The sequence below is a fragment of the Gallinula chloropus genome, assembly GCF_964237585.1.
Source record: "Gallinula chloropus genome assembly, chromosome: 4".
NCBI lineage: Eukaryota > Metazoa > Chordata > Aves > Gruiformes > Rallidae > Gallinula > Gallinula chloropus.
In genome coordinates this window covers 26,480,181-26,493,929 of record NC_140088.1, presented here as the reverse complement: position 1 = coordinate 26,493,929, position 13,749 = coordinate 26,480,181, and the positions used below count along the sequence as shown (strand labels likewise).

Below are 13,749 nucleotides of genomic sequence, written 5' to 3'. Positions count from 1 at the left end.
CTTGTATTTGCTGGCTCCTTCAGAGTATACTCAGGTCAATTTTATGTGTAAATTTAGAAATTTATCTTTTTTAATTGACAGTCTGATATGACTGTTGGTTCCCAGAAACTCTGCTTACAGCAATTATCAAATATTATGTCATAACAGCCTTTGCCTTCAGGTACTATTTACCAGCACCAAAAAGGAGAGAGACATTTTTTTGGTTCCCAAATTCACCTGAAAGTACAGGGCTAAATCGTTGCCTTTGCACAAGTTCCTTTTGTCAAGAGCCAAACAAACAGGCACCTGAGAAGCAGTTGCACCCTGTCTTTCTCAGAGAGGGCAGTGCTGGGAACAGCAGGAATGTACAGCCGTAGGACCTAACAGTGGGTGCTGGGGCGACTGAATGGTCCTGCAAGGGACTGAGAAAAATACTGAGTTACACTGTGGCTTAGTCAGACCTCAGTACTATCATGACAAAGAATGAAATGATGGCATGCGATCTTCCGCCCTTCTCGTATCCCATAAAGAACAATCATGGGATTAGCCTGCGTGCTCACGATACAGTTTCTCCCCGTGTTTTTGCTGACGTGCTCTGATGGCATACGAGATAATAGCACAGCACTTGTGCAAGCAATATCAAAGTTTTATAACCGTGCTGTTGCTTAACAAGGTTAGTTTTCTCTGCTGAGGCTGGTTTCCAGGCAAGGAGTTTATTCAGCTCATGCGGTACCTGCAGAACGCACAAAACTGAAGTGGAAATAGGTGCTGATTTTGAAATACTTTCCTCCATAGTGTGTCCCCTTGGTCATGCTGCAAGTGTGACCCCGACTGCCATTGGTGAGCGGGGGGCTCCTCTTGAGGAATTCCCTTTGCCAGCCTGCTGGAGGTGCGGCCTGCCTCAGAACCAGGGCTGGCTGGAGCGGGGCAGAGTTGTGCCAGTTGTCAGCGCGTTAGAAGCGTGTTGCCAGGGGGGCATGAGGTAGGCCTGGAGCCTCTGTGGACCTGCTCAGAGGCTGAGCTGTGGTAATGCAGGACAGGAGGTGACACTCAGAGCCACTGATGGCTCCCCTGCGCTCTGCCCTTTCTGCCTTGCCAAACAAACCTCAGTGAAGGACACTGTGGCACAGTTTGGTTTAAAAGATTATTACACACCTGATTTTTAATGTATAGAGGGAAACTGCTGCAAAGTCTACTGAGCAGAAAAGCTCAGTAGGAACGTTTCGGTGAGATTGAAGCAACGCAGCCCTGATCTTCTGTTTAAAATGTGTTCTGGAGGCTTTTCTAAGGCATTTTGGAAGAAAATTTGCTTCACGATTGATTCATAGATTTCTCAGTAATTAGTTCAACAGCAGCCCCACTTTCTCAAAAGTGGTCACTGAAGCTGCCTAAACCCAGATTTAATGTCCATTAAAAAGGAAATGCTTTAACGTTCAGATCTATATCAGTGTTCTTGCTCTCAGGCAAGTACTGCATTTTTCTAAAAAAAAGAGGCTCTCATTTTTGGGCCAAATTTAAACTGAACTGAAAAATGGATAGGTAATATATTATTTGTGTGGATAAACGTGATGTGGGCTTATTCTCAGTCTGAATATGGCCTTTTGGAGGCCATGGAAGGAGAATTAACTAAAGGATTTGACCAATTAGGGATGTAAGTTTTACAAAAGAAAAAATTGGAGGTGAAAGATACAAAAAGAGCATATTTAGCTGATCACATTCCTTCCACAGAGCATATCAACTATACATGTCATGCCTGACAGGCATTAGACTACTGCACCCTAAAACTCTCCAATAAAAGATATTCCATAACTGCAGTGCCACCTATTCTTGTGCTTCACTGATCTCAGTTGTAGAAGCTCTTTCTTTTGTGTGGTATCTCTTTTCTTGCCTTTTCAGCCCGTATATATTTGTTGTTTTCAGTAGAGTACCAGCATATAGGCTATTATTGTTTCATGGCAGGTATTTATATTTTTATTATCACATTTCTCCATAGCCTTTCCTTCCGTTACCTGTTTCCCTGAGCTTTGAGTTTGTTCTCCAGAATCACATTACAAGATCTGTGATAATCTGGTGGTTTTGTTGGCTTTTTTCAACCTGCCCAAGCCTTTTTGGGGTATGGCATGCTGTGCTGAGCAGAGTACATGAGCAGATCTAGATCTTGTCAGCAACAAGGCAAGTGTAAGGAGTACCTCTCAGGCCCTAGGCATGATGCTCCTGTTAATACACAGCTTGCTTTTGCAGCACTACAATGGTGTTAACTCTGGTTTAGTTTATATCATTTTCTGCAAAACAGATTACAACAAGATGTTAGAAAAATGCTTTCACGTGAGCTCAATAGCACTCACATTCTCCCAAAGGCTTGTAGAGTCTTCTTAGGCAGCAGCATTTTCTGTTTGTGGAGGCATGATCCTGAATTAGGTAGACTAGGCATAGGCATCCACCAGAAACACAGATTAACAACTCCACAGCTTCTCTTCGTAAAGAAAGACCATGTGATTTTTATAGCTGGTTTTATCATGAACTGTCGTTATCTGCAAAAGGCTTAATTAGGTGCCATGAAGAACAAGGTAGAGAGAGCAGAGATCTGGATCACATTCACCTCCCTTGTGAAGGACTTACCGTGCTGTGGGGAGCAGCATCACCACTGTCTACCCTTTCCTTTTTGTAGGATCCTCTCTTGTCAGGTATGAACCATTCTTGGGAATGCAGACTTTTCCTGTGCAGCTCACAGTCTTGTCTATCTTGAAGAATTATATTTTGTTATTGAACAAAAATCTCTATGTATAAATATGATATTTTTGTTTAATCATGTGTCAGCTGGTAACATTTAAGAACCTCACTGCAGTGTCTACAGCTTGTTGACATAATGGCAATATATACAGGGGAAAAATGGTTGTGCTTTAAAATGTATTAGTTAAATAATATCAAACAAAAGAAGTTGCATCTAGTGTAGAGAAAGTTGCTTTAGGCTAGGACAGATTTTTCTTATTCCCTACAAATTTAAATAAATTTACTCAAGGAAGAAAATTCCCTTTATGTGGAGCTGCAAGGTGCATGAGATAATCTGATTTATTAAAAAAATATAAATCCAGTCATTCTGTAGGTTTTCATTTAAGCTGCTCAGAACCTATACCCATGGATTGTTGTGCCTGTATCAGGCAAAAGGCAGAACAAGTTGCTTGGAGCAGATTTTTTCAGTAAATGTTTTGCTATACTAGTGCAGTGCTTGTAAGTAGCCCTCTATTCTAGGTTTTCCATGAATACTTAAACTTTAGTTTGGGATTTATACAGCAAGAGTATTCATTCTGTATAAGACCTGTGTCTTGTTTACAGGTTCAAGAATAGACAAACTGGGCTTTGGAGTTCTTTGTACTGGGTAATCTGTCTGTCTTCTCTGTCTTACGTGTAAGAGAAGCGAGGTATGGAAAAAGAAAATGTACCTGATGAGACCAGCTGATGTATAGCTGAGAGGAAAAAATAGGACAAGTGTTCCAGCTGGGAGTCCCTCCATTAGCCCTGGCAAGGAGCAGCCAACAGCCAAAGTGTTTGCCAACATCCGAGCACTATTTCATCTGTACATGCACAAAAGCAGATCTATTGGCATTCATACCTGTTGCTTTAAATTTACGTTTCTTCCTGAGAAAGCTTAACGTAGCAATGTTGGCACCTGAAACCCTGTAATCACTGCATCCTACAGGCTCCAGCCCCAGGCTGAGTCGTGCTGGCAAGAGAAAGGCTTGGATCAGCCACTAGATGAATTACAACATTTTCCTCCCTGAAGAACTGAAATATGTTATTCCAGCGGAGTCCTCTGGATTTTTTAATATTAAAACAGGAATATTCTGTGTGGACAAGGAGTGAATAAATCCCCAAAGCACATCGGAACGATTAACTGTTAACATATGTCTATATCTATAGGAAGAGGAAAGGAACAGTGACGTTGGAGAGACAAGGAAACGTCTGACCGAAAGCCGAGTCACTCAAGTTCCTACACTTGGGTTTCTGTTGCTGTAGCTGTATAAATCACATTAAAACAAAAAAAGCGATGCTGAGTCCGTTCTTTAGGCGCTACCTAATGGCTGTAAACGCAGCCTCGGAAAGAGCAGAACAGGAGTTGTGGAAACGGAAGAGAAGTAAAATCAAATACTTAGAGTCCTTCTCCCGGGGGATTCCGGTGATGACCATACGTGCGATGCAGGTGCTATTTCAAACGAAATTTTAAATTTGCCTGTGCGGGGGGAAGAGAAAGCCCCCCCGGGAGGGCAGAGGCCAGCAGCGCCCGTAAAGCGAGCGAGGGGAGCAGGCTGGGGAAGCCCCGGGGCCGGGCGCAGCCCCGCTGGTGCGGACACCCCTTTCCGCCGCTCCGGCAGCGCCTGTGCCGCGGCGAGCCCAGGGCTCTGCGGGCACTTCGCTCAGAGCCTCCCAAGCAGTGCTTGCGGCCACGGAGCAAGCTCAAGCCGGGCACAGCCCCACGCACTATGCACTTCACCGCACCCCCCGCGCCGTGCGGCTCGCCGCTCCTTTCGCTCCCGTCCCTCCGCAGGGATGTGCGCTCCGCAGAGCGGAGAGCTCCCCCACCCCCGAGGCTGTAACTCACCAACAGCCACGAGGCTGCTTTAGGGAAAAAAAAAAACCACCCAGCCCATCTTGTCACCTGAAAAAGGAAAAAAACAAAGGACGTAAAACCCGGAACCCAACCCCCAGAGCGCTAAACGGGTTTGCAAACGTCGCTCTGCAAAACAAGCGCGGAGAAGTTGCGCAGACGCAGCCGGTGCGCTGCCCCCTGCCCTGGGAAGGAAAGGGACACGGGTCCGAGCGGGTGCTGGAGCCCCGAAAGGCCGAGGGCGAGGTGGGGAGGAACAAACCCTCGTGAGATGATATGTCACTCGCGTGTGGTTTGCAGTGTGTCCGTGTTCCTCTTTAAACTTCACGGCTGAAATCGCATCAACAAACCAACACCCGCCCGGTGGTTCCCCTCAGCTTTATTCACCTCCCGGTGACACACACGATTCCCGGTGTCGGGGGGCGACTCGTGTCACCGGCTTCTGCAGAATCAGAAACGAAGAAATGCCGGGAGGTGCCCCGGAAAGGTCCCCGTTCCATTTTAAGTAGCGAAACGAGAGATCTAGCTGCGCTCGGCACCGGTCTCGCGGCGCGGTGTGGCCGCGCAAAGTACGCGGCGCTCCGCTCGCTGCGGTGCCACCGCCGGGGCCCGGCGGCAGCGCCTGCAGCAGCGCAACTCGGTCGTTACTCTCCGCTGCCGCGGGCGGTGCCCGCAGCCAGCGGGAAGGATGAGTGATCCGGCGATGCAGGGGAGCGAGGCAGGGAGGGGAACGGACGCTCAGCGCGTCGCTTCCCCCTTCCGGCCGCGGTCCCTGCGCGGCCCTCCGCCCGGTCCATCGCCCGCTGCCTTCGGCTGCCGGGGCTCGGGACAGCGCTTGGGCATTCGCTCTGCCGGTGACACCGACCTCGGCAAACGCGCTGAGATTTAGGGCGAGCAGGGAAGGAGCTCCCTGCCCGCGGCTCGGGGGGCGGGTGGAGGACGGGCGGAAGGGCTTTCCGCGTCCAGGTGCTGCCGAGCGGTCCGCCTGGCCCGCTTCTCCCCCTCTCGGGGCCGCTCGGCAGGCAGCAGTTTCCTCCCACCCCCGCGTCGCGTCTCCCCGTGGCCGCCCCCACCGGGTGGGTACTTGCCGCGCCTGGGCAAACATCCTGCGCGGGCAGGTGCAGCGCCGCCGCGCCGTGACAAAGGGCCCTCCGCGGGTGATGCATGGGGCGGCGGGCAGCTGCCCGGTAATCCCCGTCAGCGGGGCGCAGCGTTACGCCGGGGGGAAACGACCCCCCCCCCCCCCCCCCCCCCCGCCTTTCCCAGTGTCTCCTCCGTGCATGGAAAGGCGCTGCACCTGCCCCTAGAGTTGTGTGATGACGGTGATGGTTTCCTGTAGGGCCGCGGAGTTACGCCGCGGACCGGGTCCCAGGGGAGGCGGTGCGGACGCCGGCAGGGCACAGCGCGGCGTGCAGCTCGCTGCCTGCTGCGGGGCTGCTCACAGGTGCCAAGGGTCCGTCCCTCCGGGGAGGAGCGGCGGGGTGCCGGCCTCAAGCGTCTCCTCTCCTGCCGGGGAGGCGAGGGGCTCCAGGGGTCAGGGATCAGCGGTGCCCTGCCCGCCCCGGCGGCTGGCGCAGCTCCTGAGGAGGCGGCACTTCCATACCCGGTACCCCTGCCCCGCTGCACGCCCTGCCCAGCCCCGGCCCCCGGCCGTGCGGGACCCCCGCCCGTCCAAACGCAGATGCTGTCAGGGAGCCAGGAGGGCGGCTGGGCACAACCGGGCTTCCCGCTGAAGCCGCTGCGACTGCCGAGCGGGCGGGGAGTGCGGCCCGTGCGGGGGGGAATCCCTGGGAGGGAGCGGCCCCGCTCTGCAATGCGGTCCCTCTGCTGCAGAGGTCGCCACGCGTGAGAGATCCCGCGGGGAGCGGGGCCGTGCGGTGTGAATGGCCCCCCCTCCGCTCCGCAGTGCCGGCGCCTCGCCCCCCGCCGGATTTTTTTTGTGAATGGGACGCTCGCGGAGTGGGGCATGACGTCACCGCCGAGCCGGCCTTTGGCGCCCAATTGCGGAACGGGTCTCGTCGAGCGGCCGAGGCGGTGATTGGCTGGCAGCTCCGCAGGGGCGCCCACGCAGGCTGCCGCGGCGGCAGGTATAAAGGGGAGCCGGCGGGCAGTGCGTGGTACCGCGGCTCGGCGGCGCCACCGGCATCCTCCTCCCGCAGCACCGCCCCGCCGGTAAGCACCGCGCCGGTGTCCGGGGCCGGCCCTGGCCGCGTGCGTCCCTCCCTCCCTCCCTTCGCGTGGGTCCCGTTTCTCTTCCCTGGCCGCGGGGCTTTGCGGGGGGCCGTGATGCCGTCGTTCATGTGCTCGCGTACGTGTGAGCACACGCGTGAGTGAGGAAGCGAGCTGAGGAAGGTGGGAGAAAGTTGGTCCTCGGTCGGTCTCTTCCTCACCAGCACGGCGTGGGGTGCTCTGCCAAGCGTGCGGAGCCCTCCCTGGTACCGGGCTGGGTGCTCTGCCGGTGCCGGGCGCCGTCCATGGCACGCCGAGGACCGTAGGGATGCGGGATGTCCTTGGGAAGGTGCCTCGTCGTTCCGGGAGCCCCTGCGAGGCTTGGGAACTGGCAAGAACGAAGCTGCTGTGGTAGTTACCTATGCGCTCCTTTGACTCTGAGATACTGACGCTGTGAGAGAAGAGGGTGTATCTCAGCGCAGGTACCCTCGGTTATAGATGTGTTTTTACAGGTTTTGGGTTTAGGACTAATCCTTAACTTCCCCTCATTCTGGCTTTGGAGTAGATACGTCTATTGAAATATAACTTGTTAATTCTCACACTGTAATCTGCCCTGGGATGTCCGTGTGCTGAGTGCCAAGATGCAAGCAGTTGCAGGCAAAGTGCTAGTAGTGGCGCTTCCTTCTTGAAGATACAGAACACTAAATGTGTGGGTTTTTTTTCTTTTTCTTGTGACTCTTATGCCATGACTGTGCCTGTCTGTGTTGGGCACACTGAGTATGGCACTGTGGGCAGTAGTTAGCCAGAGGAACTTGTCTTCTAGCAGTTTGAGGGGTAGTGGGCATGAAGTTGAATGCAGGTAGCTGTACAGAACTGCAGCTCTGAAAAGCTGCATCTCTATCCCTTGTAATAGCATTCAAATACATCGAAACTGTGAGAAACCCAAAGCACAATAGCGATAAAAAGAAATAGAAAAGCATCATTAGCAGCTTTTAGTGTTACTTGTGGCTAGGAAATGATGACCTTTTTAGTAGATCTTATAGGACTGAGCGGGTTGGAAAACAGCCATTGCTTGATGTACCTTTGTTGTAGAGCGGAAATCATGGTTATGCTGAAGATTTCATCTTTCCTTGCTGTTTATGCCTTGGTTGTGTGCCAGATGGATAGCTTCCAGGCAGCCCCAGTCAGGTAAGTAACTGGTCCTGTTGCTGAGTACTATATCTATGGTATAAAATGCTTGTATTTAGAGACCCAGGAGCAAACTGGAGTACAGTGGATGAGAAAACTGGCTGCTTTGCCATCTTTGACACTGTGACTTTTAATTATGTATATAAAATGCCTAGTGCTGTGCATGGAGAAGGCTTGCACGTTCACGCCGATGAAAGGCGCTGTCAATAACGTGCAGTAATATATGGGAGTCCTCTCTCCTGTGCCTGGCTCTCTGCAGCAGAGGATGTTTCATTCACCTTAGTTTACTTGCTTCTCCTTAGACCTGGCTTGGAGTCCATAACGGATCGAGTGACGCTCAGTGATTATGAAGCTCGGAGGTTATTAAATGCGCTGGTGAAAGAGTTCATACAGATGACAGCAGAAGAGCTGGAGCAAGCCTCTGAGGGGAACAGGTAAGAACTGCAGTCCTGGGGCAGGAGAAGGGCAATGGGGGAATGTTATGTGCTTGGTATCTAACAGTCTTCTGGGCAGACCCTCTGCAGGTCAAAATACATAAATTTGTTTTTTCTTTTCTTGGGGTTATGACTGACTGTGGTCACCTAACTGGTAAAGGATGATACTGCAGAGACGATATAATGTTGGTGTTGGGAGAATGGCTTCTACCTAGTTTAACCTGCTTCTATCTGTCTCTTACAACTGAAAGTGGAGGGCGATTTGAGCTTGAATTGAGTGGGTTATGTTAAAATATGGCATCAAAAGGTATGTCTTCCTAGTGGAAGTGTTAGGGGCCATTCAGTCACTCTTGGATTCTCTGTCGTGAAAGTGCATGCTATCGTAAGGCATGGAAAGTCCCTGGCAGAGGGAATGTGTTCCTCCTAATGCACGCAGTTCCACTCTCCCATCCCCCATAGACCAAAGGCATGCAAGAGCATTTGCATTATCCTAACAGGATTTGTATTGTAAAGCATGACAGTGATGTATGAGAGACTGAACAGCATGCTGAATAGATGAGGAGTAAAACTTCCTGACCTCTGACTATGAGCATCCAAAAGGCTAATGAACTTGCTTTTTGACTGAGTTGAATTCACTGAGAAGTAGTGGTTTTGTGCTGATTGTACTTGTATGACCTTTCCTTGCATGGAATGTGATGTAGAGGGTTTGTTTTTTGGTTGTTTTTTTAAGTTTCCTATTTGTAGGTATTTATCTAGGGAAGAAATGCATGAACATGCATGTTTGAGATTACTCTTTCCTTTGGGCATGTTTTTTTTTTTCCCCCTTGCAGCTTGGATAGACCTATTTCCAAACGCTGTGCCAGTCTGAGTACTTGTGTGCTGGGCAAACTGTCTCAAGAATTGCACAAATTGCAAACTTACCCTCGCACTGACGTCGGGGCTGGAACTCCTGGCAAGAAACGAAATGTGCTGAGTGACGTGGAACACGAACGCTATGCAAACTATGGGGAACCCCTAGGAAACAACTAGACCTGCTTATTTCTCCCCTTCTCCCTTTTTTTAACCTGATGCATGTGGATCTAACTTTGATTGCTAACTCTGCTATGTTATTTTGATTCTGTTTTCGACAGAGAATGTTTGAGATGGACCCAGTGTTAGGAAGACAGAGAACGTAACATGCATACCAAGCTAGGGAAAAAATAAATAAAAATGAACAGCACTGCCTTGACATTTCAAATGATTTTCTTAGCCACTGATTAAAAAGAAAAAAAATCTAAACAAGGCTCTTCATTTCTGGCTGTTAAATGTACAAGTAGACTCATCTTCTGTGCCTGCCCACACACTTGTTCAATAAACCTATTTTTCTATAAGGATTTAGAACTTCTTGGTTTAATAGTTTGGCTTAGAACATGAGGTTTCTAGATATGGCTAGAAAAAAAATCTACAAGTTGTCTTAATGCTCAAGAGAGGCAATGCCAGTAATTCTAGGAAAGCTGCAAGAGAAAATAGAAGTTGAAACTGTACATATACACTCATACATACTGATGTAATCAGACATGCATGCAATCTTGTTAGCAAGGATCCTGAGAAGCAAGGGAATTGGGAAAAGCTCACACAGATTTGTTCAAACAAACTAGAAATGTAATCCTGTTTAAAACTGGGTATTGCACACTTCCAGGTAAGAATTTTGTCTTTTCCTTTTTCCTTCACAGTAGGTCTTTACACTAGTATATTCAAAACTTGGGTATTTTTAAAATACTTGTGTTAATTCAAGACAATGCAACATAGGTGAATTGTAAATTAAGTGATGTAGCCAGATTTCCTTACAGTTCTTCTGTTTCAGCACCTCATCTATCTTCTAATCAGAGGCTTCTTCTAAAAAATTGGCATTGATGTTACAAACAGTATTTGCCATTAACATTACTGAACTGTCTTGTAATGCTTGCCTGAGAAGTTCCTCCTACTGTAAGGAAGTCATTGCTTTAGTAGAAAACCTCTTCAAGCAAGGACTGTGTGAATGCATGTACCCTGAAACCTCCTGTCTAGCAAAAATTACTGGCTGCAGGCTGAACTCTGAGCACAGAGCTGCTTCTGTTGAAGTTGTGAACTATTTGTCTGGTGATGTGCCATACTAGGCAAGGCTCTAATCCCAGGACAAGGGGGTTCCCACATTTCCATTAAGTCCATGGAAACTGTGTGTGGTTCTGCTCTGAAGGCAGATGGGCAGGTACAGCCCAACCAGAAGCACTGACAAAGCTCCTGTAGTCATCAGTGATGCTAGGGCTTCCTGTGTTTTCTGGTATTGTGGAGCATAGATGTGGAAGTGAGAAGCTAAAGATCAGCATCTGCTACTGTCCTTTCGCAGTGCTATAACCACACGCCGATCTAAGCTTTTGGAGGAAGTGGGGATTGGTTAAATACTCCAGACCTGAGCCAGACAGCACCTCTCTGTTGGTTGTAATGATGTGCTGGAGGCAGGCAATGGCTCAGGTGCTGCTTAAAATCTGGCTTGGCTCAGTTTTAAGTCTGGCTGCCCCAGAAAGGAAGGGATCAGCCACTTCTTGTAAACTGAGCCCAACACTTGGAAAAAGAGGTGCATCTTGAGGAGCTTGTAAGCTGCCAATGCCTGCTGTGCAGCAAGCCTGCTGTTTCTTCTACGGAAGAATCTTTCCTAGGTGTATCATCCCTTACTGACTCTCCATTGCAGGCAGGGCAGATAACTCAGGAAACTGACTCTCTCTCTTCCTTTTTGACAAGCAGTGTAACAGCACAGAAGAGGGCATGCAACACAGCAACCTGCGTGACCCATCGCCTGGCAGACTTCCTCAGCAGGTCAGGAGGAGTGGGCAAGAACAACTTTGTACCAACCAACGTGGGATCCAAGGCCTTCGGCAGGCGAAGAAGAAGCCTTCAAATATAAAAAGCTGAATGATAATGTGAATATGGTAAATACATTGCAATAAACTCAATCTATAATGCAGGCAGCTTGTGGCATTATCAGAATTTTATTTTGCTGGATGAGTGACAGACCTACAATGATAATTGCTAAGAGGGTGGGTGAAGTAACTGTAAAAAAAGATGTTACAAGTTTAGTTGTAGCATGTGTAGACTAAAAAGAGGAGGTCTTGTGGTTCTTCTGCTTAGATGACTAGTTTCACAGTGCATTAACTCAATACAGCTGTTTGGAATTACTTGCTTATTTTACTGGGAGCAATTAATTATTGACGTATCAATAATCTTGGATTTGTTTCTTTCAGATTGCCATGAAACTGAAAGTTCAACTTTAATTTCTAACGAAAGCAACTCTTCTCCATAAATCAAGACAGCCAAAAAGAAGAATAATTTTGCATCCTAATACTGAAAATGTTTTATTTAATACAAATGAAAACACTTCTGTTATGTATAGTACAAGAGAATCTAATATTAAAGTTAAATTATTGTATATTCTTTTTATATGCAACTCTATTTCAAATAAAATGTGACAGCATCTATTATTTATTTATCTTCCAGCTTATGTGATCCATGCTACTTTATCCTGGCACTACTGCCAAAACTCGGGGATTATACTAAACTGCTGCCTGGCAAGGCATATGTGTATTATACGGTGTGCTGTGCCTTGATGTAAAACACTTTAACCTGATTGTACAGTATGTTTAAGAAAAGAAGTCACTTCAATATTGTATCATTTGTGAATTTACGCAAAATTAAAAAAAGTATTTTAGATACACTTGGATTGAGAAACTGATTTTTCATTTGAACCCACTTCCAGAACCATTTGGCACCAACCCAATGTGGCTGTAGCTCCCTTGGCCCATTGATCTGCTACAGCCATGCTAACTATAAATACTAGGATTAGAGTCAAAAGTTCAGGCCAGAAGGAATAGCTGCCTCATCTCTATACTCACAGAGCAGTACCTCAAAAAGACAGTGCTTTGTGAGACTTCTACTGGAAAAATAAAAAGAAGGCACATTTACTAAACCTACAGCGACAGGCTCTGTCAGGTGTGGCTTAAGATCAGATGTGTTTTGTACAGAATACAGATCACATGAATACAGATCACATGAAATGGCCTAATGTGCTTTGTAGATAGTGGTTTGGGGTTTTTTTTTTTTTTGGTCTAAGGTCAAAAAAGTGAATTAGGGAGAGAATAAGCAGCTACAGAAATGTACATTTCTTTTGGGCAATCCTGAGAGTCTATTTAGGGATCAGGGATAAATAATTAGAGTGAGTGGAGAAGAGGGTAGCTGGAAGCAATCCATGGACTTCTGAGTGGTGCTGCCAACTTCCTCCTCAAAGCTGCTGCTTTTTCAGTTTAGTAGCTGAGTCAGATATTTGTTTAGATTTGTTTTGTGCTCTGCAGTCGGACTCTAAAATCTGCTTCATCAGTTCAGGTGAAGATCACCTCGCCATGCAGAGTCGAGGTTAAGGCTCTCACTCTCTCTCTCTCTCTGTCTCTGCTGCAGGTGTAATAGCAAAAAGGGAAGTGTAATCAACTAGATGTAGACATAGCCAGTAAGGCTGCCCAGGAACAGTGCTTCTCTACCATGCTCATTTGTGGCTATGGTTTTACTCCTTGAGGAACGTTTCAGCCCTGGTAAGTCAGCGTACAAATCAGACCTTGTAAAAGACGTAAGCTGCTTTAGAGGGAAAAGTTCTGGTGCCTAAATGGGCAAAGGAGGGGTCTTCAGACTTGGCTTTCAAATCTGTTGCCCAAAGGAAGTCTAGTGCTTTTTTCCATCTCCCTCTCAAGCCTGACCCGAACTGGGTGTGCTGTACCTGCATGGGACAATACAGATGCATCATGCAAGAGCGTGTGTATCCTTGTTTCAGAGGCAGTGTCATCATGTAGTTTGGTTCTGATGCTTTTGGCTGCTTGTCAGTGTGTGTTTTTTTACCAAGTAGGTTGGTTTTTTTTTAAGCTGTGTGCAAACCAAGGCTCCAGGAGTGCACTTTGCAAGTAAAGGCGAACGGGAAAGAAATTTCTGAGAAAGAAATACCTGAAGATAATTCATCATAAACTGTCTTCAGGTCACTATTAGAGTTTTTGGGCTTTTATTTTCCAGATTATTCTCTAGGGGTTCAGTTTTCCATCACAAATACGAACACAGGCACTGTATGGCCCCAGGAAAGGTTATGATTTTTGCCCAGTCCTCTTCTCTGAGCTGATGGGAAGTAAGAAGCATCGTCGTGCAGCTAGTGAGTAAGTTCAGTGAGGGCATTCAGGGATCCCTCTTGGATGAGGAATGTACCCACCTGCACCTGCTTTTGTCTAGCTGGGGTGTGCAGCTTCCTGACGTGGGGTAGGTGAGCAGGGGCAGCCACTTCAGCTGGTGCCATGAAACAAACTCACCTGCCTCAGCTGCTGGAGTGGGCAC

The 13,749-nt window shown here is 48.1% G+C and overlaps 1 protein-coding gene across 3 annotated transcripts; it reads left to right on the top strand.

Moving 5' to 3' along the window:
- Positions 1 to 7,853: 7,853 nt before the first annotated feature.
- Positions 7,854 to 11,293, top strand: CALCB (calcitonin related polypeptide beta; the record flags this gene model as incomplete). Of its 3 annotated transcripts, none has more annotated exons than XM_084263682.1 (3): positions 7,854 to 7,939; positions 8,242 to 8,373; positions 11,134 to 11,293. In XM_084263682.1, the coding sequence occupies 3 exons, from the start codon at positions 7,854 to 7,856 to the stop codon at positions 11,291 to 11,293; spliced, it is 378 nt and encodes a 125-aa protein (XP_084119808.1). The 3 variants fall into 3 exon arrangements, with proteins under 3 accessions (XP_084119808.1, XP_084119807.1, XP_084119806.1); XM_084263681.1 differs by having other exon boundaries at positions 11,131 to 11,293; XM_084263680.1 differs by lacking the exon at positions 11,134 to 11,293 and adding an exon at positions 9,204 to 9,402.
- Positions 11,294 to 13,749: the final 2,456 nt, after the last annotated feature.